This window comes from Equus przewalskii, chromosome 29 (genome assembly GCF_037783145.1).
Source record: "Equus przewalskii isolate Varuska chromosome 29, EquPr2, whole genome shotgun sequence".
Classification (NCBI taxonomy): domain Eukaryota; kingdom Metazoa; phylum Chordata; class Mammalia; order Perissodactyla; family Equidae; genus Equus; species Equus przewalskii.
The window spans coordinates 1,776,838-1,799,528 of record NC_091859.1 but is presented as its reverse complement, the minus strand read 5'-3'; the positions used below and the strand labels follow the sequence as shown (position 1 = coordinate 1,799,528).

The following is a 22,691-nucleotide window of genomic DNA, read 5'->3' as shown; positions in this document are numbered from 1 at the left end:
TGCCACTGGACTGGCCCCTATTTAAAGTAGTTTTGAATGCAAATTTTGTTTCCACTCTTGAAATTATATTTAAACAAAAATAGGAACACAAATGCCTAAAAAGACAGTACAAACAGGGTGTTTTGTATTTCCACCAACATTGACATACTTGTCAACCAAAGATTTTGTCCTCATAATTGGTAGACCCAAGAATGACAAGAAAGCACTGGTTGAAGAGACTGACTAATTTGGATAAAACAGAAACATTTTCTCCTAAATTCGTAGACAATTTTTTCTAAAATTATTTTCCTCAAGTAGCTCTCCAAATCTTGGAACCTAGAAGATTATTAATACAGATAATAAAATGATAAAACATAAGCAGTAAATTTTGAGAAAGTATAAAGAACCTTTACCCTATGTTTACAAGAGTGACTATAAAAAATAAACTAAATTTTGACTTTGAATCCAAAATAAATGTTGCAGTGGAAACTCTTAGTGGATTTAGTTAGTCTTGGCTATTTATAAGTTGTGAATTCTCATGTGTACTTTGCCATAGCAGCTTTTTACCTAATATTCTTCTTTCAAGTTTCAGTTTATACCCCACATTTTAAAAATCCCTCAGTTCTCTGAAGGATCACTCCAATATTTAAAAGAAGTTAAAAATGCATTTCTGCTTTGTGTAATATTCAGTAATCCATTATTAAAATTTCTCATTTATAATTTGAATGTGGCTAATAATAACTGTTTTCTCTGGATAGTAAGCTGAAACAATCCCTTCTAAAGATTTAGGACGTTGATGGTTAAAACAGTGCTGTGGTTGGAGGACTATCTGGAAAACAGGAAGAAGTGTCTGAATGGCCACCAGAAAGATGACCCCACCTCGTTCTGTTAAGCAGCGAAGTTCGGCTGCTGTCAGGGTGCTGAGGACTGTGGGTCAGGACCCCACATTTGCATAGTCGTTAGAAGCTTTATACAAAATTCAAGGTTCCCAGAAATGACTAAAACTATATTATTCTGTCTCTTCCTACAAGTAATTAAAGTGTCTGAAGAAAAGTTACTTTAACTTTGCTGACTGAAAACTTGTTTCTTTGTAGTATTAGGAGGCAAGCATTTTGTTTGTTTGTTGGGTTGGTTTTTAACAAAACAAAAGGAATACAGATATCAGAAGAAAACTGCAAAGAGCTTCACATCTTTCTCCTGTCTTCCCTCCCAGCCCTGGACCCCTCTGAAGAAAGTACCAGCAATAGTCTTCCCAATAGTTGTTGAAACCTTCTCCCTGCTCTATTTACGACCAGCTCACCACACAGCGCACCTGACCTTTTTCCTCTATTTTTTATGTGGGACACCACCACAGCATGGCTTGAGGAGTGATGTGCAGGTCCGCCCTGGGGATCCAAACCCATGAACCCCAGCTGCTGAAGAAGAGCACATGAACTTAACCACTACACCACTGTTCTGGCCCTCTAAACTTTTTTTTAATTATCATTTTTTTTAATCCACAGTTTTAATCAATTGTCTTTGAGAAATATTCAATGTTGGCAAGACTAGATTTTCAACAATAAATATTCATTCTGTTCACCAGCGTTGAAGTGATACTTGTTAAAATGCAGCCTCTGGGCGACTGAAAGGACTTAGGCCAGCAGTGTATTTACGGAGGTGCTGTATGGCAAGCTGGTCATACATAGAGCAGGGAGAAGAAATTTTGACAGGGCATTCAGCAGTAGATTGTTGGATGAAATGACAGACAGACTATCCTGAAGGAAGCTAACAAAAGTTGTCCCGGGCAAAGAAGGCCTTTGAACGTGAAGCTGCCCAGAATATTGGCTGATTCTTTATCAGAAGCTGAAGCTGCAAACCAAGAGAAAAATCACGTAATTTGTCTATGCTCTACAAGAAACTGCAGGTCAAGTTTCAAGTTGTCAGCAGCTGTTCTGTGCATCGCAAATGTATCAAATTTGATTGCTCTGAAAATGAGACACACATATGTTTACATATATAATCTGAACCTGTTGACGGTCCATTGAAAAATAGCCCTCAGTCTCAGCTACAAATCCACAAAGCCTCAGGACAGAAATGGCTCTATCAGCAGACGCTAGGAGGTACACATTGCTTAACGTTCAGAAGGCTCCTAAGAAGAGCAAGGACAGAGGCGATTAGCTGGAGAACACCGCCCTGGTTTTTCTAACACCTCTTCATACCGCATCCACTCCTCATCTTCCTTACCCACCTACCAGATAAGGAATCAGTGTCTGGTTCACAAGATTTTTTGTACTTATCATCGAAAATAAAACAAGACTGGTGAGTGCTAAATTTGCCAAGGGCCGCCTGTTCCCAGTGATTTCCATTGTTAATGGAACCCCCTTTTGTTGCTAAATTTGTAAAGATGTTCTAATAACATTTTAGCAAATTGATTGCTCTTGGGACAGTTTAAGGTCTTTTTCTATAAACCAAAGTCATTAGGAACAAATGAAAAAGCTCATTTGTTTGTAAAGCATGAGCTGAAAACCCCACAGAACACATAGTCATGAACGGTTTGGATGAATCCTGGGAGACTCCCGCCGTGAGGCTTACAGGGAGAGGGCTGATTCTTGTGAACGTGGAAAAGATTTATGAAAATGTGTACACCCCCATGGTCATTTCTCTTTAACGCTGCCTCAGAAGTAAATCTTTGGATAGAATTTTATCCTCTGAGGAGGAAGGTTGTGCTGGCTTTCCTCTGGGTGTGGCATACCTCAGCTGCACGCGCGGGCAACTGGGCTCTCCAGCTGCTTCTGTATGAGATGAAGGGGGTAATGCTCAGCCAAAGGAAAGGGCCTTCATCTCCTCCAGGTACTAACACTGCAGAATTGCTACCTAATTAATGCGGCATGTCCTGTATTTCTTATTCTATTCTCATTTTAAATAGGATCATGACAGAGTTCCTTTGTATGATAAAAGTTTTGAAAGCATAAGAGTTCACGATATCATTTTGAAATCATTTATTTTGTATTTTGGTGATATGTTTAACCTTTTTTACATTGCCAAAAGCAAATGCATGAAAACTAAACGCTTTGTGGTAGAAGTTAAAAAATTAAGTAGGTGGGAAAAACAAAGGCATGCATTTTTTAGGAAAATTTTTTTACCGAGTTAAATAGCAATGTTAATGGAATAGGACTAATATTTTAAACAAAGTAAATTGGTACTTTAGTTATTCAATGAAAAAGTGTGAAGTAGATTGATAAATTTAGATAAATAATTGGGAAAGTGTCCAAAGATTTTGCTACGAAAGTTTTCATTGCTGCATTGTTTTTCAACAGGGCTCACCTAAAATAACTATAAGGGACGGATTTAAGTTAAGATATAAGTAGCAACTAAGAATGATACCGTAGACTAATATTTAGTGATATGGTAAAATACACTATTAAGGACAGAGTATAAAATGTCTGTAAGACCACTGTGTTAAGTTTAAAAAAAACATAATGTGTATGTTGGAAGAAAGACTGAAAGGATAACCAAGAGAATTTTAACAACATTTTGCCGCTGGGTTTGGGCATTATGGGTACTTATATATATTTCAAATTTAATAATTTAATAACTTTTATAATTAATTTGGAAATAATTAAATGTATAATTATATTTACAAGGATAAAATTGTTACTATTAGAATAAAATATATTCCAATATAGAAAAATGCCATTGAATAATGTGTAGAAATAATTTTGATGATATAAATACCTCCCAGAGGAAAATTATACTTGCTAAAGGAAAAATATCACACTATTTTAAAATTTAAATTTTGATGCTTAATCACATTATGGGTCTGTTTTTAAGTAGTTTCTCAGAAGACCTAATTTGGCCAGTTAACCGCCTCTAGGACTGGGCAAGTCAAGGTCGTTGCTCTGGGCTTCATTTTTCATCCTAATTGGACAGGGCTAAACTACATGAGTTCTAGGGCTCATTCCTGCTCTCTCAGTGCAAGATTCTTTTCATTTGTGATTGTCTTAACACTGAAATGTGGATTTAATTATTTTCAAAGACAATGGAAAAAATGTCTCAGATCGCTAGTCTCTCTGAGAGCACCTCTTTCAGTAGCGTTACACATCCCATTGACACAGAGTGTGGCCTACCATTTAATTAATTTTAATTAATTTGCAGTTAATTAATTCATTTGAAAGCTCGTTTCCCTATTCTTACTAAAAATTAAAAGACTGCTTTGTTGGAGCTTCCCGGCCAGCACTCTGGTTCCTGTTCAGCCTTAGAGGTACTGGGAGTCTCACTTCTTCCAGACAGTCTGTGACTTAAAATATCAGACTGAAAAGTAACCCCCATTTACCAAGGCTGACCCCGTGCATACTGTCTCCTGCCCCCGTCTCCCATTCTACACCCATTCCTTAGTGCCCTGGCTGCTTCTAAGAAAGCCACCTTGAACAAAACTTAAAACTGTTTAGAAGGAATGTGTGACTTTTTGCACCTTAGTGTCAGTTTCCTCATCTGGAAAATAGGAATAATAATTCCTTACAAGGTTGTTACAGTGATTAAATGAGATGATGTTTATCTGGTGCTGAGCACACGGCCTGGTGCATATCATGGGCTCAGGATGGGCTTTATTGCTGTGCATGGCCAAGCGCAGGGGACGTAGAAAACTGTCTCGATATGTGGTAAAACATTCCTCATTCTTGTTATTTTTATTGCTATTATCATTAAGATGAAGTGGCAACAAATATTCCTATCTTTCCCAAACGAGTACTGGGCTAAAAAGAAAGAAGAAATAAAGTTTTCAGATAAGCTCCATGAAAGTGAATGGATAATTATAAAAATCTTGACTGAATACATCTCAAGTTTAAGGCATTACAATAAAATACACTTTTATAATCCCACCCGACTCTACTCATATACTTGTCAGTCAAATATGCCACTGAATTCCTATAAAAATCCTGGCAACCAGAAGGAATACTGTTCCTTAGTATCTCCACAAGGCCCCCAGCAAAGGCAGACAGAATCCCTGTGGCACGTGCGGTCAGTGACAGGTGGCAGGAACACCAGACAGCAAAGCCGTTGGTCAGGAGGATCCTGCAGCAGCCAGGGCTGCTCACTGGGGCCCCTTCCAGGGAGCCTGTCACTGGTGCCCACAAAGCATCTGCTTATCCCCATGAAGCATAACAAAAAGGAGTACTAAAACATGAGAACAAAGGAAAAGCTCAAAAACAGTCTGCAGGGCCCTTTGGACCTCAAAAAATTGAGTTGGAGAAAACTGGTGCAGAATAGACCAACAATATTTAAAATTACTATGTTCTGAAATGATGTCCAATACATCTTTATATTTTAATGTTGCATATTTGCAAAGAAACATCTGCCGGTCCTTCTAGATGAAGGAAAAACAATTACTGGGAGCAGAGCAATCATTTTAACTCAACATCTGAACATAGCAAAAGAGTAAGTTTTCAGATAACTGTACTCCTTTTAAATGGCTCTTATAATTGAAATGAATGTACTTTAAAAGGGATGTTCACTTTACTTAAGCTGAAATAATACATATGAAATTACACTTTAAACTGTTAAGCCCCATATATAAAGTAGCTATTCTTACTTCTCAGTGGGAAGGGAGAGGAATGGTGAGGGCTAAGTATCTGGGTTATAAGACCACTTGATAAAATATGATTGCTAAAGCAACAAAAACATAAGAAACTAAATGACGCACATGACATTAAAAAGAAGAGGACAAAGAAAAAGAGACATCAGAGAAAAGGTAGAAGACAGAAAGAACACAAGTAAGAAATATACAGAGAGGCTCCAAAATTCAGAGTGATGACGATGAAGACAGGCAGGACAAAGACCCAAGAAAAGTAAAGGGAAAAAGCAAATAATCAGAGGAGAATTTGTGGCTTGAATGTCTAAAAGTTTTGTTTTGGACTGGATTTTAAACACATTCTACTGGAAAGCCTGGTACACTGATTTAACATTTCACAACTCAGAACATTTATGACATCCAGAATCAATTATGGCCAATTATACCAAAATAATCAGACAGCTCTAGAACAAAAGTAGAAAAATTAAGACATCTATGATGACTCACTCTAAAACAGTCCGGAGCAGGCTGCTGGTATAAATAGCTCTAAGAGCATAACGTGACTTAAAACTTGAATATACAGTTGTAGTAGAAGTTGTGAAATGGCTGATAAATCGCCCTATTTATAGATGCCTGTGTTAAAGATGAGACACATTATCCCCCAACAATTCCATGCCTATTATCATGGCTTCTCAGAGAACCTGCTCTATCCTGATTCGTGAATATTTAAGCTTCTTCACTGGGTTCTGATCAGAGCAGGTAAATATAAGCGCGTGCTGTGACAGGAAGTCTAAATATATGTATAAAGTGGTGTGTCTGAATCACAATAATTAGAAATCAGTACTTTAGGTTGACTCTTAAGAGGACCCATTAGCTCCAGCAGCAAATCCACAAGCACCGTTTTCACTCAAGTCATGATCCAGGCTTGCATGTTTACGAAACCTCCACTGGATGACACTGGGCTCGACAAGTAACTCTTGTTGCCCAGGAATAATTTATAGCAACAGTCATTGTCTTGTATTCTTCATACTAAGGTTGACAATTACACAGATTTATTGCATCCATCAAAATATTATATCTATAAATGTGAGGGCCTGTGCAAATGCAGTTCCTTCATTTGTAATGCACTGTCAAGGTCACTGAAGTTAACAAGGCTCATTCTCCAGCCTGGGAAGAATAAACTATGGTAATTTAGTTAATCTTTTAGGCATAACCACTAAGCTGTCAGAAGTAGGCAATAAGTAATGTATTTTTCTCACTTAAAAGATTCCCAACTAAAAATAAATTTTATTTTGGCCTAGGTAAATTTCACTATTTATGTGTGTGTGTGCACGCATGTGCATTAAGCAACATGTAATTCTGAAGATTTTCATAGTTTTAATTGACAAATTCACTACACAAGAAAATGCTATACTTTTTAAAATTAGAGAGACATTCTTATTCACATCAAATCCTAGATGTTCTATGGCTTCATGAAATATACTTTGACCTTCTATGAAAAAGTAGTGAAATCTATGATAAACTTCATATATATGTGTGCATTTAAAGGAGTAAGAATAGATATAATTAAGCTTGATAATTAAAAATAGTTATGGAGAATCTAGTCCTGTTGTATAAGGTAACAGAAAACTATTGAAAAAAAATCAAAACCATCTGGGCTGTGGAGAAAAGAGGAATGGCAAGAGTAGACGAAAACGTTACAAAATAAGCTAAAAGGCATATTTTGCATTGAGAGATGATATAACTGAGAAAAACGCATACTTTAACAGAATCAAGACAAATATTCTGAATATCCAGGATAGAACCCGCAAAGTCTATTCAGGTGGGAAAATAAAATAAAAGTCACTTCAATTATTTCTATTTGATTTTTTGACTATAAAATAATCTTGAGTCATTAGAAAGAAAAAAGCACTTTCAGAATATTTAGAAGTGAAAGGATTCTGAAAACTGGGGCTGGGGACTTTGCTGTGGATGTTGGGGACATCTCTGTCTATTATTCTGTCTTCATGCCATAGACCACTCTGAATTTCATTTTCCTACACAATTAAAACATAATATTATAAGGACTGATGATATTAATTTTGTCTGAATTTTGCGAGAAACAAGAAACTGCCTTCTCAGTATCTTCTTTTATTCCTCCATTTCTTGATGAAAATCTTAAATCTTAGGTAAACTTAGGATGAAGTCAGCGAAAGTTTAAAAGTTTAACTTGCTATCTGTAGCACTCCTTGATATTCTGTCAAAGAAAAACAATGCAAGGTGTTGACTATAAAGCAGGGGTTTTTTTTTTTTTTCTTAAAGATTTTAGTTTTTCCTTTTTCTCCCCAAAGCCCCCCGGTACGTAGTTGTGTATTCTTCGTTGTGGGTTCCTATAGTTGTGGCATGTGGGACACTGCCTCAGCGTGGTCTGACGAGCAGCGCCATGTCCGCGACCAGGATTCGAACCGACGAAACACTGGGCCGCCTGCAGCGGAGCACGCGAACTTAACCACTCGGCCACGGGGCCAGCCCGACTATAAAGCAGGTTTTGCAGATAAAGTGGAGGCTAACGGCGTGTCTTAGTTTCCTAGGGCTACCATAATACATTTGCACAGACTCAGTGACTTACAACGACAGGGAGTGACTCTCTCACAGTTCTCATGTCCAGAAGCCCACATTGAGGTGTCCGCAGGGCTGCCGTCTTCTGGAGCCTTGGAAGAATCTGTTCCAGGCCTCTCTCCCGGCTGCTGGTAGCTCTGGCAACCTGTGGCGTCCTTGGCCTGTAAATCCATTGCTTCAATCTCTACTTCTGGCTTCACGTGAATTTCTCTCTGCGTCTCCCTGTCTTCTTTCCATAGGACACTTGTTGAATTTACTGCTCACCCTAAATCCATGCAATCTCATCTCGAAATCCTTAATTTAATTGCATCTGCAAAGACTCTATTTCCAGATGAGGTCACAATCACACATAGGGTTTAAGATTTGAATATACGTTTTGGAGGCTACTATCCAACCCAAAACAGTGTGTGCATGGGATTTTATGTTTCCTGTTATTGTCAAGAAATTACAAGTCATCATAGTTCTTTCCCATTTTCAGATATTTTAAGATATATGTATCACAAAACAATATTTGATGCTTCTGGGACATTTTTCATCAACATTATCACAATGTCAAGTAAATGTTATGATCATCAGAAAGAAGACTAACATGAATTATTTTCATTTCTGTTTTGAGATAATGTGAATTCTATGAATGGAATCAGTTCTAAGTCTTAATTACAAGGGGAAAATATACAAAAAGGAAATGTTGATGTTGCTAAAGAAATTTTCTCAGTGCTAATAGCAATGCTTATACTATTTTGGGAAAATGTGGAGGAAATTTCTTCTTATAGTGGTGAGTAGTAGTTGCAATAAACCTTATACTCAATGAATCTGAATCCATTAGTATAATCTACTCTCTGCAAGTAAAAGTGTTTTGTAAGCTGCAAATATTTTTGTTGGTGCCTCAGCTCTGGCTTAGTAAATAATAACGATCACTGCTGTAAGTTTAATTAGCATTGTTCCCTGTGTTGCCCATGCAAATCTATATTCACTCAGCACTTGTTCTGTGATAAACAGCCAGGCAGTTTAAATAGAACTATTCTATAACTAATCAATAGGCATATCTTTTGACAGATGACACAGAAGTTCAATAGTGTTATGCCTGAAATTGGTATAATATTAGACAAACAATACCAGCATGATAGGAGAATTACTATTGGCAGAAATGAGGGGAAAACCAACTATACTGAAAAGAAAAAAGGTAAATTAAATCAAGTCACCTTCAAAAGCATACTTCTGTAAAAATTAAAATACCCTGAAAAGACACTATGACTATTTGCCTCTATGCATGGCTAGTAATACAATTTTTTAAAAAAGCAAAATGTCAGGCAAAGCCAAAAGTGTTGGAAAAAGGAAAATAAGTGTATGATTATTTCTGCATTTTAAATTAGAATATAAAGTCATTAATGCATTTAGATTACAAACTAAATATGACTAGAAGAAAATGAATAGAAATATGCACTTACTGAAATTATATTAGCTCTAGAGGCAATTAAAGTTCCTGCTTCACCAAAAAGTAAATTAAAAATATACATCCAGATTAGTTAGTCCCTCAAGTAGGTCATTCAGTCAAATATTCATCCCACAATGAACTGAACTGAGCTAGCGTGTATTGAGTTCTCCAAATGGTGAGGAAAAGCAGTACTTTCAGTGTGATTCCAGGGGAGCTTAGGGATAAGAGAGATAGTAAAGGCCTCTTCTATATTCAGGTGTAGCCACTACAGCAATCCTAAGATATGACCCCTGCTTATCCAAATAGTCAGTTAGGTAGTGATTGCTGATTATGAAAAGGATTTCCACTTTACAAAGGAATTCACAATTGCATTAATTCAGACAGCAAGCACACTTACCACAGTTCATATATTATTTTTTGTCTACATCATTTTTCCAAAACACTTCTGTTTGGTAACATACTCTAATCTTAGAAGAGAAATCCCCTAAAGCTTTGATGAAGCAGCATAATCAATTAACGGGGATTTTTGCTCTTCTCAGCAAATAAAAACAAAACAAACTGATTAACTGAAAAAGAAATTTACCAAACTTCCAGAGGATGTTCTTGGGTCAATACAGATTCTACCCAATCAGCTAAACTTTTTTAAAGTACCAAGACTTTAACCTTGAGAAAAGACTTCAGGAGGAAGGCCATTCTTCCACACTGTTCCCGCCGCTTAACATCTGCCGAGTGAACCAGTTTCTTTCCTCGAGGTCAGCTGTCACTCTGCAGGAAGGTCAACCTCACTGACAGGTCCAACTGTCCTCTTCTTGTAACTCTACCCTCTAGGTTCTCAATACAGTTAAAATCTTACAGTATTTGTATGACGTCTGATTAGTCTCAATCTACCCCACTGGACTGGAAGCTTCAGGAAGACAGAAACTATGTCCTATGCTCATCATCGGATCCCCACCCAGTGCTTTTGAGCATGACGTCAGAGATTCAAGGTATAAGTGGTACCTGAATCCAGTACTGTAAGAGTCTGAATTAATACTGATTAATTAAATTAAGAAGACATTACTGTGGAAGAAATGTGCAATAATACTTTATTTTAGAAATATAGACGAAAGTTCAAAACCAAGTTGACTATTAACCAGATACCCCATCGCTCAAATGTGGACTGGTGAACCTGGCCTACAACACTGCAGCTGTCACAATAAGAGACGCAACATGTTAAAGATTTTATTTTTTAGCTTTAAAGAACTACAGAGGGATAAATTGATAGGATGTCAGTGATGATGATGATTTTGATGGTAATTGTGAATTATTCCAGAGATTCCCATACCGCTTTCTGTTTTAAAGATTCTCATGAGCAATTTCTAGTCTCTAGGCTGGAGTCATGCAGACAGCAATTCATGACAAAGCGATGGCCATAACTACTGAAATATAAAATTCCTGGGGTAGAAAAGTGATGTATGGAAGGTGAAAACTCTTAGGGTTTTTTCCCAAGCATATGATAAAAGTAAACAAAAATATGTCCCCTCACGTTTTGCAGTGGGGGAAACTAGCTAAATCCGTATTACAATCGTTCAAGTGGATAATTCACTCTCAGTTCCCGTGCCCTCGGTGGGTCTGTTATGAAGGACACTGAGGGCAGAATGCACACAAGGGTGCACGAAGTTCTCTGTTTTCTCTGTCAATAGTATCCTGACTGCACACAGCGTGAAGTAAGGAACTAGCCCAACAAACCACAGTGCAGGATGCTGCCTCACGTGCCCGTAAAAATGCAGGTCAGTCAGCGCGGAGCTACTTCAGCTGATTCACTGAGAATATAACCACCTTTTACAGTATCCTTCCTAAACTCTCAGAAATTAAAAATTAAATAATTTCTGATATTCTGAAGAAAAACTGCAGTTTCTATGCCAGCTGTGGGTTGGAGGTAGAGAGATACATGACTTGTAAAGGCAGTGTTGGCTAATGTAGTAAAATAATGCTTTGAGTAAAATATTTAAACACATGAGAAAATTATAAAAACTATTTTGAAGCTGAGATATAAACTACCTATTTTATAATGCAAAGTAAAATGCAACTAGTTGTATTTTTAATGAGATATGAGTTGAGGTAAAATAAAGAATTGGGTAAGGTTCCTGGGGACATCTACATATAAGAATAAATTCCAGGGGTCCCCGGGCCGAGTGATTAAGTTTGCACGCTTTGCTTCGGTGGCCCAGGGTTTCACTGATTCGGATCCGGGGTGTGGCCCTAGCACCGCTCATTAAACCACGCTGACAAGGTGTCCCACACAGCAGAACTAGGACCTACAACTAGAATATATAACGATGTGTGGAGGACTTTGGGGAGAAGAAGGGAAAAAAAATAAAGAAGATTGGCAACAGACGTTAGCTCAAGGCCAAGCTTCAAAACAAAGAACAAATTCCAGACAAACTCTTATATCATTTTTACATATCTGTATCTATGGATATATCTAGATCTGTAAATATATAGATAAAATTTTTGGACTTATAGTGGAAAGTATTAATAATAAATGACAAAATATATGAAAACTACTAGAGGAAATAAAACAGTTTTTAGAATGCACTGTAAATTTTAAGTTCCAAGGGCCACAATTCATGTCCAACTTATACTCAGCCATTCAACGTTGTGATTTCTCAATTCTCGCCTTGAACCCTCTCTTTATGTTATATTCTCTCCGTGAACAATCTCATCCACCTCTCATTCTTTCCATTTCTGCTCACATCCTGGGGCAGCTGTCTTCAAAATGAGCTGTTGGTATCTGGACCTAAGGGAGGACCATGCAAGGACTATCCAAGGATACAGCAGTGTTACAGCCATCAGCTCCCACATGCTAAACTCTCACAGGGACGCTTCTCTCTTCATAGAAGCCCTTCTCCCACTTTCTCTCCCTTTCCAGGGGAAAGGCATATTTCTCATTCACTTATCTTGCATCTTCCAAGGGTGCATTGTACTGTTATACCAAATAAAGAGAAAATTTTAAATATTGGTGTTGCTATCTAGAGAATGAGTTTTCAACTTTTTAAATTCTTTGCCTCCATAAAATTTGAAAAAAGACCTAATCAAGTTGTCAGGTGATAACTTAAAAATGTTGGAGATAAATTACCATGTGATTTTTGGCAGGAAACTTGGAAAGATTTTGAAAAATTGTGTCACATTGTTATAACAAAACACCTTCCATGACCAACTATTTAATTTTACGTATAAGATTTCTCAGCACTATAACATCAAAATGTGAATAGAATTGATGGTGAAATTTTTCTCATTCAAGTGATGAGTAATATTTACAATAGTAATAAAAAACTAATTGCAAAAAAGTCAATCTCACTTTTTACCTTTATATTTAAAAATGTTTATGTTTGGAAATTATTTATCAAAATTTGCAATGTATTTATGTTGATCAATTATGTACAAGTAAACATTGAAATGAAAACTCAATTTAGGAAAAAAAATAACAAGTTTTATGATGACATAAAAACATTATGTATGTGTCCGCATGAGATGTATGTACGTATTTTTTACTGCAGACAAGTATGATAGACTGATCCAAAAAAGATTTTTCTTGCAAAAATATTTTTATTTTTTTAAAGATTTTATTTTTTCCTTTTTCTCCCCAAAGCCCCCCGGTACATAGTTGTATATTCTTTGTTGTGGGTTCTTCTAGTTGTGGCATGTGGGACGCTGCCTCAGCGTGGTTCGACGAGCAGTGTCATGTCCGCGCCCAGGATTCGAACCAACGAAACACTGGGCCGCCTGCAGCGGAGCGCGCGAACTTAACCGCTCGGCCACGGGGCCAGCCCCTCTTGCAAAAATATTTGATATTAGAAAACACTTTGAGGGAAGAGAAAAGAATAATATAAAACTTGTGACTATTAAATAAGAACTTAATCAGACTTTTAGATGTCTAATGGTAGGTATAAAATAGCTATGGTGTTTCAATTCTACTGGATACATTTAGAGGTCTTGTGAGAATTTTATTGAAAGACTGTCTATTTACAATATGCTGGAAGTTAAATCCTTGCAATTATTTAAAAGTATGATGGAGAATTTTAGACATAGACTTAAAAATGTTCTTTGAAGCAATTCCTATGCATAAAAGTCTGAGCCCAACAGGATTATTCCAGTGAGCTGTCATTAAAGGCTTCGTTTTCCTCACGCTTCATACTCACACGGTCGTTAACTCCTGTCGCTCCTCTTTCCTCAACCATGCTCAGAGATGCCCATTCTCTTCATTCCCTTCACCAGCTCTCAGGGCTGGAAGTTTCCCTGATCTGGTCAAATTCCCATACGGCAGTCTCTCGGAACACCACACGTCTCTCCTAGGTTGTCCTTATCTGAGTTTTGTTTTTAGTTTTGTGTGATTACTTTGAACAACTTCTGTCGCCCTCCTACACTCTCCCCCCTATTAGTCTTCAGGGTGTATAAAGGCACAAACCAGGTATTCTCAGTGCCAGAAAAGTAATGGGGGCTGGCATTAGTTGAATGAAGGAATGTTTCCTTCTAAGTGTCTAGCACAGCGGCTGACACATAGCTGCTCGATATATACTTATTCAAGATGTGGATAAATGAATATAAACCCTTGTATTAAAAATTAATTAAATTTTTATACATAAAAATATATATATAAATTTTCTATAACCAAAAGAGAACCCAAAGTGGGCAGATTGTGAGGAAACTGTATGATGTCTGTTCCTGCACAGTGAGAGTGAAATTCTGGGCTATTAGACCTCATGTACACCCTGGAGACATAGGGGCAATACCCTCATTTACAAACAAGCTTGAGCTTTGGAGAAGGTGCTGACTTGTTCAAATCCACAGCTGTCTAAGGACCAGCTAGGAGCAGTTCCTCACCCCTGCTCCCTGGAGGCTTGGGCAGCCCTGTCCTTTCCTTTATCCACACAGACTCCCTGCTGCGTCCACTTGTCTGTATGGTGCCCATGCTGGGAACTCAGCAGTAAAGCGAAAGGTCTGGCTGGTGCAACTCTAGCCTATGAGAATTTACGGGAGCCAATTTACAGTAAGAGGAGTTTACAAAGCAGTGTGAAGAATGCAGGGAACAGGCCCACAATAACTTGGAAATGGACAATAAGTTAGGCTCCAGCTTCTAAGGAAAGAAAACAGGTGGTTCCAGGACCAGACATATGCGGACCACAATGGAAAGAGCCCTCTGTCCCTCCGCATTTATGTTCTCATGTAAGAAAGGCAAACTGGGACACACAGGGAGCAGACACAAAGGAAGAGAGCTTAACTGAGCTCTTTTCACTGAGAGGAAATGAGCTGCGGCTGATGGAGAGCAGCGTGCCACAAGGCAGCTGAGTGAGGGGAGCAGGGAGGAAAGAGCAATATTGCCTGCAGGCTAAGACAGGCAGTGCTTCCAAAGCAGGGGAAAGGGCAAGTGGCCCCTGCTCCTCACTGAGAATTTCTGTGGTGATAGTTTGTTTTATATCTCATGCTACAGGTCACACCTTTATATCCTCAAAACTCATAGAGGGTAGGTCTAATGTTGAAGGCATTCCATAAATGTTAGTGTTCCCACTTTCTCCGCTGAAAATTCACACCATCCACTAGACAAGGGTAGTCAAAAGAAGCAGAGGGCAACTCCAAAAATGATTAATATTTTATGATTTCCTATTTGGGTTAGAGATTATACAGGCATTCTCTTAGATAACTCTCACGACTTGTTTGGCTGGTAATACTATAGCCATTTTTTAGATGATGAAACCCCGTGACTTTCGCAAGGTCATTTAGTGGGACGGCAGCAATCTGGTCAGAGGTGTCTCTGACTCTGAAGACAATACACTTTCCCTACATGAGTAGTCCCCAGACCAACAGCAACAGCATCAGCAGCACCTGGGAGCTTGTCATAAATACAAATTCCTGGGCCCATTCCACCTGTAGAATCAGAACTCTAGGGGTGGGCCCCAGTGGACTGCTTCACACGTCCCCCCAATGATTCTTATGCATGAACAGATTCGAGGGCCACAGGCTTACGCTGTGTGCCACAACCTGCATACAACTATTGCTTATACTCACTGCAGAGAGTACTTGAGTTCTGTTGGGTATCTTTTTTGTCCATTTGTTTGGTTTTTTAATCCTTTTGAACAAACATATATTACTGATACACGATAATTTGATAACCACCACCGACTCAGACGCAGTAGGGTTAAAAGGCAGGCAGGCTGGGGGTGGAAGCCCAGAACCACCAGCTACTGTTACAGAATCTTGGCAAGTTACTAAACCTTCATGAGTTTTGGATTGATCTTCTATAAAAATGAAAATAAAAACCGTGAGATCATGCACCAAAAGCACTTAGCCCAATGCCTGAAATGCAATAAGCACTCAGTAAAGTAAATATTGTTTTCATTAAGATTATCCTCATTAAAGACAATGATATTAGTAACAATTTAATTAATTGCATCAGTCATGAAGCCTGTCTATTACGTATGCTGCGAGCTCCAGAGATGCTCCCCTGCTTGTAATTTTATTGTGGAATGGCCTTAATTTTTCCAATTTCAAAATGAATTTCCAATTCATCTCAATTCAATACACATTTTTGCTTTCCTGCAATGTGCAAGGTACTCTGTTGTTTCAGGATATTTTATAAGTAGAGTGACGATACAACTTATCAATTTATATGTGGGCAATGGATACCACTATCTATTGAATAATTTTTTTTAATTAAATACTTAAAATCTTTATTCTGTATTGGCTTAAAGATTTAAATTGTACATTTGAACATTATTCAGAAAGTAATACATTATCACAAAATTAAGAGGCTGCGTTATTGTGTACACATTTAATTTCAGGTTAAATTTTTTATTCAGAGAAAATCCCATATTGCTATCTTGTGATCTCTGTGTAGTTAACTCTATAATCTCGAGTGTTCTATTCCAGAGATCTGTAAATAATAATTCACCTGCAGTAATAATATAATCCCTATATTTTACTCAGTAAAGCTTAGGCCAATTATTTCTTGTTTATTTGAACCAACCTGTGAAAGAAACCAGTTTCTGTCCCTTTTATTATACCTTTTATACATACAGGAAGGCTATCATCTTTTCTACATCTTTTCTTTTTAGAGTGAAATTTTCAGGTCCCACAACTTCGTCTCACAGCTCATGTTCTCAAGATCTTTTTATCATTTGTACTGTTTTCTACCAAATGCCTAGCAATTTGTCTCTTTTCTGCCATGCAGTGTTCTGCTGAACTTAGTCCGCAAATCACAGCCTAACAACACCTGAGTAGCTCTACCCGTTTTCATGCCTGATATCACGATTACAATTCAACACACAGCAGCATAGGAATATTTTAACAGGGATCAGAATGTCCCCTCATTCAACTTATCATCCACTGTAATTCTTGAATTTTTCTCCCTGCCACTTCCATATCTAGCTTTTCATTGCACTTTTTGGTTCCATTACCCTGCCCTGCACCAACTTTCGCATCCATTCCACTTACTGAATTCAACATCAGCGATTCCACCTATCTCCCCAGCACATCAAGATTCGGCTGTCTGGTACACAGCATCTCAAAGATCTGCAATCCCACTTCTTCTATGACTCATTGTCTACTAGGCTCATTAGTGCAAATATACAGCATCGCCCAGAATATTTCATAAGTATACGACTGCATTGCCTTTGGAGGGTTTTTTTTAGATGATTTTTAAGGTTACAGTTAAACAAAATAAGCAAACAAAGCAGACTGGTCTGTTGCTTCAAGGTAATTTAAAAAGAAACCTGGCTTTCCCCTTCATTGACTTAACTTGAGAAAGTTAAACTGAGCACCAACTACAGGATTGCCTTATTCTTTTATTATTAAGCTGTCATCCAAAGAGTAGAGATTAAACCCCTGATGTCTACACATGGAGAGCTCAGCAGGTACCATGTACCCTGCCTGCAGGAGGTCACTGTGAATGCTGGCCATGTCAAACGGTTGGCTGAGCAAATATTAGTACACACAGAATTAGTTTCACTTAGCATGTTGACTCGTCCAGTTACAAAAGAAAGCAAAGCAGGAGAGTATAAAAAAAGCTGAAGGAAATAACAAAAGCACCTTAAAGTATTAGGCCCAAATTTAATTATTTTACCACGAAAAAATGGTGGAGTTATCAACACTGAAATGAGCTAACACTATATATGAACTTTCATTTTAAGGGAATTATGGAAGTGATGGATTGTTCAAATTCACAAGTCAAAAATTACTACATGCAGTAAACTAAACATCAAATCATGTGTCCTCCTTCTGCCTAGAACCGCCATCTCCCCACCTTCCATACTCACTCACACCTACGCCTGTCTCCAGTCAGCCTTGCCCACCCAACAGAGTCCTGTTCATCCTCCAAGGCAGGAATCCCTCCTTCCTTGGGTTCACGTCTTGTCTCGTGTTCAGTTCTTGCTTCAAAGCACAACTATTTACAGAGCTGTATCTTCTATGAATTTTGAGCTCCCTCTCTTCTCTTTGCTTTCTGGCTACCAACTGGTATTGAGAATTGCTCAATAAAATTTTGTTAAGTAAATGAATTATTTCAAAAATAGCATTTTCCCCATAGCTATATATATATAATTTTTTTGGTGAGGAAGATTGGCTCTGAGCTAACATCTTTTTCCAATCTTCCTCTTTTTGCTTGAGGAAAATCATCCCTGACCTAGCATCTGTGCCAATCTTCCTCGATTTTGTATGTGGGATGCTGCCACAGCATGGCTGATGAGCAATGTAGGTCTGCGCCCAGGATCCAAACACGCAAAGACTGGAGTGAGCGAATTCAACCACTACACCACTGGGAAGCCCCTCAGTAGCTATGTTTTTAAATGCAGGAAGTGATATTTGGGTTGAATACTCACTGGAGAAATTACGGCAATGCAATGGTGTGAGTCCAATTTTAACAAAATGATAAGAATATATGCTAGATGGGAAAATTCATTAAAGGGTTTAAAAGCAACAACCAACTCTGAGAAAAGGCATGTGTCTGTAGCAAAATCAAACAAACAAATAATCAAAAAACAAAAGGGAGGGAAGTAGAGGCCACAGTCTTTAAATAATACATTTCACTTTTTTTGTCATATTTTCATATGATCATGTATCTCAATAAAATTTGAAAGTACTGATTTTGGAAAATGTTTATGTTTTCATAGCCTAATTATATGTGGTAGAATTGAAAGAGGTGTGAAAAATAGGAAAAAAATTTATAAAATTTTTAAGTTTAATATAATAGTTTTCAGACAGCTTAGCTGAAAGTATAATTATTAGTAAAAGTTTAAATAATGAGGATGCTTTAGTTCTAGAGAAGACTGATGACACATCTACTCACTGTCTTCAAGTACATGATGGATCAATTGAGGGATGATAGTGATAAAATATTTTCCTTCTTAGCTATGTATAAGACCAAACAGGAAAATGCTAGAGAAGTTGAGATATGACAAATTACTAAGTCGTGTAGTGAAAGGGACCAGCCCCCTGTGCATGTGAAGTAAACCATCGGAACGAACCGCCCAGCTCCTCACACTCGTGCTGGGCCCTCAGCACAGCGCCAGAGCCTGCAGGAGCGACCGTCGACTGCCCAGAGTGCAAAAAGAAATGGATCATAAAGGCCCCTGGAAAATGAAGACGCCAAGGAAGGTTAAAAAACTGTAGTAAGAAGATGACTGATCTTTGAATTTTTTATGTTTAATATTCTTTTCATGAACATTAACATTAACAAGTGACATTTAGTATAATATTTTTATCAAAATGAATTCTATTAAATAATTTAACCTCACATTATGTATTAAAATACTGCAGTGTGAAATTCCAAGATAAGACAAGTTTACGGTCTCTGTCAAGGGTCACCAAAAGAGTAAAGACCTTTTTCATAACCTTCTTGTTTTCAGTTTTTAATATTAACATTTGTTACACCTCTTTATTTATATCATATGCTCATAGTTGTTTTATGAATAAATACCACAACCTTTTGTAAAGAACCTTAGAGTCTGGCCTAAATTAATTATTTTGTTCTCATGGGATAGCAAAGCCATCAGAATTCAAAATAAGTTGGCACCTTATGTATAAAGAATAAGGGCCTAGATGAAGAAAGTTAGTCTAACACTTAATAAAACCCTACAAAGATCAGTGTATTGTGGCTTTCACAGTGTTGCCTTTTAAGCTGCGAACCAGAAACAAAGTTTTCGGTGTTTTTTCCTGTCTTATTTTTCTTCAGTTGATAAATGGAATGCATCCACTGAGAACCTGAAAGCATTAAATCATATCAGAAATACAGGATTTGGTTCAGCTTACCTGTTCCTGTTGCTGGAAATCCAGTCCGAAATAAGTGTTGATGCCTGCTGGTGGCAGTGCTTGTTGCCAAAACTGCATGCCAGCATTATAACTTCTCTACGTAGTTCTCTAGAGACCACCGCAAGGAAAAAGATTAAAAAGCCCTGTTACTGTCTGGGGAGAAAGGGTAACTCATTATATTACACTACAGTAGACAAGTAAACAATTAGCACAAAATAGTTTTCAGATACAGAAATTCTACATTGCTGAGTAAGAGACAATTAGGCAGAGAAAAGTTAAGCATACTAAATGTCTTCTCTGGAAACAGTACTACATGAGGGGCGTGGCTTCAGAGCTCAACATTACCAACAAAGGCAGATCTTAAATTAAAACATGGCCATGAAATGTGTTTGCTCCCAGTACCAGGGGGTGGGAATGGTGCCACCCAGCAGCAGTCTTCCCAAGGGAGGGAAATGAAAGATGCAGAGCGACAGACAGCCCATCTCATGCAGCTAATATCACAATGGTGCTGATGGTCAGTCAGTGTACAGCTCTGAGGGAAAAAGCCAGTAAGGAAATAGAACAGTACTCATGCTGGTAGGATGCTTGAACAAGAGATCCATTAAAATTATTTTTTGGCCATCCAAGCTTGATGTACGTTGTTGCAACTTGCTTTAAAATGTATTCCTAAAGGGAGGTAGGGGAAATAAAGATAACGTCAGTTTTCAACCTTACCATGTTGACACTTAAAATTACGTAGTAAAATTAAAATATATTCTAAATGCACGTCTTTAAAACATCAGTAAAATTGTGGGCATGGTAATACTCTATTATAATTTTATTCAACTTAGTATTTCAAATATAGAAAGTAAGGATAAAATACAATTGCAATGATGGAAGTCTACTCCTTACTTCCTGTTGAACAATTAAGTAATTTGCTAACTATTAAATATTTCAGATGAAAACTTTTGTAGCAAAACAAGAAAACTGAGGAATATTGATAGACAGCCTGCATACATATATACAAATGTGTAGATATAGTTTATGAAATTGAGCACCTAATATTCGTGCGGTTTATGTTCACAGAGCATATTTAATGCGAAAGTGTTATATAGGCCCAGGCAGTAGCCCAGCATTGTTGAACCTGACATACACAGAACACTGTTCAGTAGAATGGTATTCCAGAGTCAACAAGCATTCAGATGACAACATACTTGAATATCAGTAGCAACGTAAGATACGCGCTCCTCACTTTAATGTGGTCCTCAAATTTTGTCAAAAGAATGAAAGCATGGAAATTACAGTAAAAGCACTTAACTTTCACTGAAATTGAGGTGTCTGATATGATACACTCTTCTACGGTACAAATATATACAAAAACGTATGTTACTTTTACAGAAGTTTAATATCATGTGTCTCTGTGTTAAGGAGAAAAGAGAAGTGTGATAAGTCTTCCCCGAGCAGACAAAAACTATACCCTAACTGTGACAACACATTTCTCTGCATGTCTGTTGTAAGGCTTAGACAAAACTAACATGAACTGCCAAGCCAGGATTATTCTCATTTTCAAAAACAGAGGTGCCTTCACATTGGTTTAGACGAAAAGAAGCAACTCTGATGGCCGGCAGGCAATGCTGATGGCTCTCATAAAAAGGTTTCCAGCCATGGCAATCTAACCTCAAGCCATTCCAAACACGTAGATTAGTTAGCAGGGCCAGGATGTCACAAGAAATAGAACGATTTTATAAGAAAGAGGGCAACTGAAATAACTTAAAACAACTAAAGAAAAATAAGTAGTGCTCAAAGGTGATGGAAGGCACAGAGACATGTTCTCATACGCTAAACCTCACCAGTGATAGGAAATTTCGCAATCAAAAGCTCATTAGCAGGACTAATCCTGATCATCTTCAAAAGGATCGTTACTTGAGATTAGGTCGTGTCAGCAGCGCAGTTCGGGTTTGCAGGCTTCATACGCAGGAAACCTGATCAGGCACCATTCTGGAATGTCTGTCATGTCTTCACATCTACTTGGATTATCTGTTGTCTGCTCTCCTGTATCCCCTTGGACCCAATTATGAAAGGGCTTTTTTCTCAATGTTGATCTTATCCTTGTTAATTAAAGAAGTGAATTGAATTCATTATGCTCTTTTGTATAAAAATAATGACCAAGAATCTTTACTGAAACTGTCTACATTTTGTTAAGATCTCTGGATCACTCTACCCAGGTTAAGTCCTTTGTGAACACAGAGCTCTTTAACTCTTGGAAAGTAAGTTTGAACTTTAAGGATTTGCTGTGTATATTTGTTCTTAAATTCTGAGACATTTAAGCTCAGTTGACACTTTTAGGCCACAACAAAAACTGGCTTGTATTAAATTTCTTCTTCAAGTAATTGTCATCAGTGTTGCACAGAAAATCAGGACAAAAATGATAACACAAATTAGAAGGAACTAAAATAACTCAGGATCAGTCGAACACAGCAGATAATGAGAAAATAGTTTATCTTCTGAAAATAAGAAAGAAGAAAATATATCTTTTTACGTTGAAGACATTGTATTTCTCCATGCGGTCCAGCAATTTGTCTAGAGGATAAAGAGCTCGGCTGGCAGCATGCCAAGGAAGAAAATCCTTCTCTTCAGACAGGTATCTGATAACCTCCAGGGGAATATTCTGAGGCAAATAGCCAGCTCTGCACAGTCAGAAAAGTTAATGTTAATTACATGCAGAAAAGATACATGATGACGCAAAAATGCACATCTTACTTATGCAAATAAAAAGGCAGAAAGGTCATCACATATAAAGAAGCCATACTCACTGTTTGCAATACAATTACTCACTTTTTAAATATAGTCCTACTTAGGATGCCAATGCCCCTA

General features: G+C 37.7%; 1 protein-coding gene across 4 annotated transcripts in view; it reads right to left on the bottom strand.

The window, feature by feature from the left end:
- The window catches only part of TRHDE (thyrotropin releasing hormone degrading enzyme), a 361,666-nt gene that overhangs the window by 13,580 nt on the left and 325,395 nt on the right, over positions 1 to 22,691 (bottom strand). For all 4 annotated transcript variants that reach the window (XM_070600300.1, XM_070600298.1, XM_070600299.1 and 1 more), the window contains 3 exons: positions 22,357 to 22,504; positions 20,407 to 20,504; positions 19,839 to 19,946 (listed from right to left, as the gene is read on the bottom strand). In XM_070600300.1, coding sequence (XP_070456401.1) covers positions 19,839 to 19,946; positions 20,407 to 20,504; positions 22,357 to 22,504 — 354 coding nt within the window. The remainder of the gene's footprint in view (positions 1 to 19,838; positions 19,947 to 20,406; positions 20,505 to 22,356; positions 22,505 to 22,691) is intronic.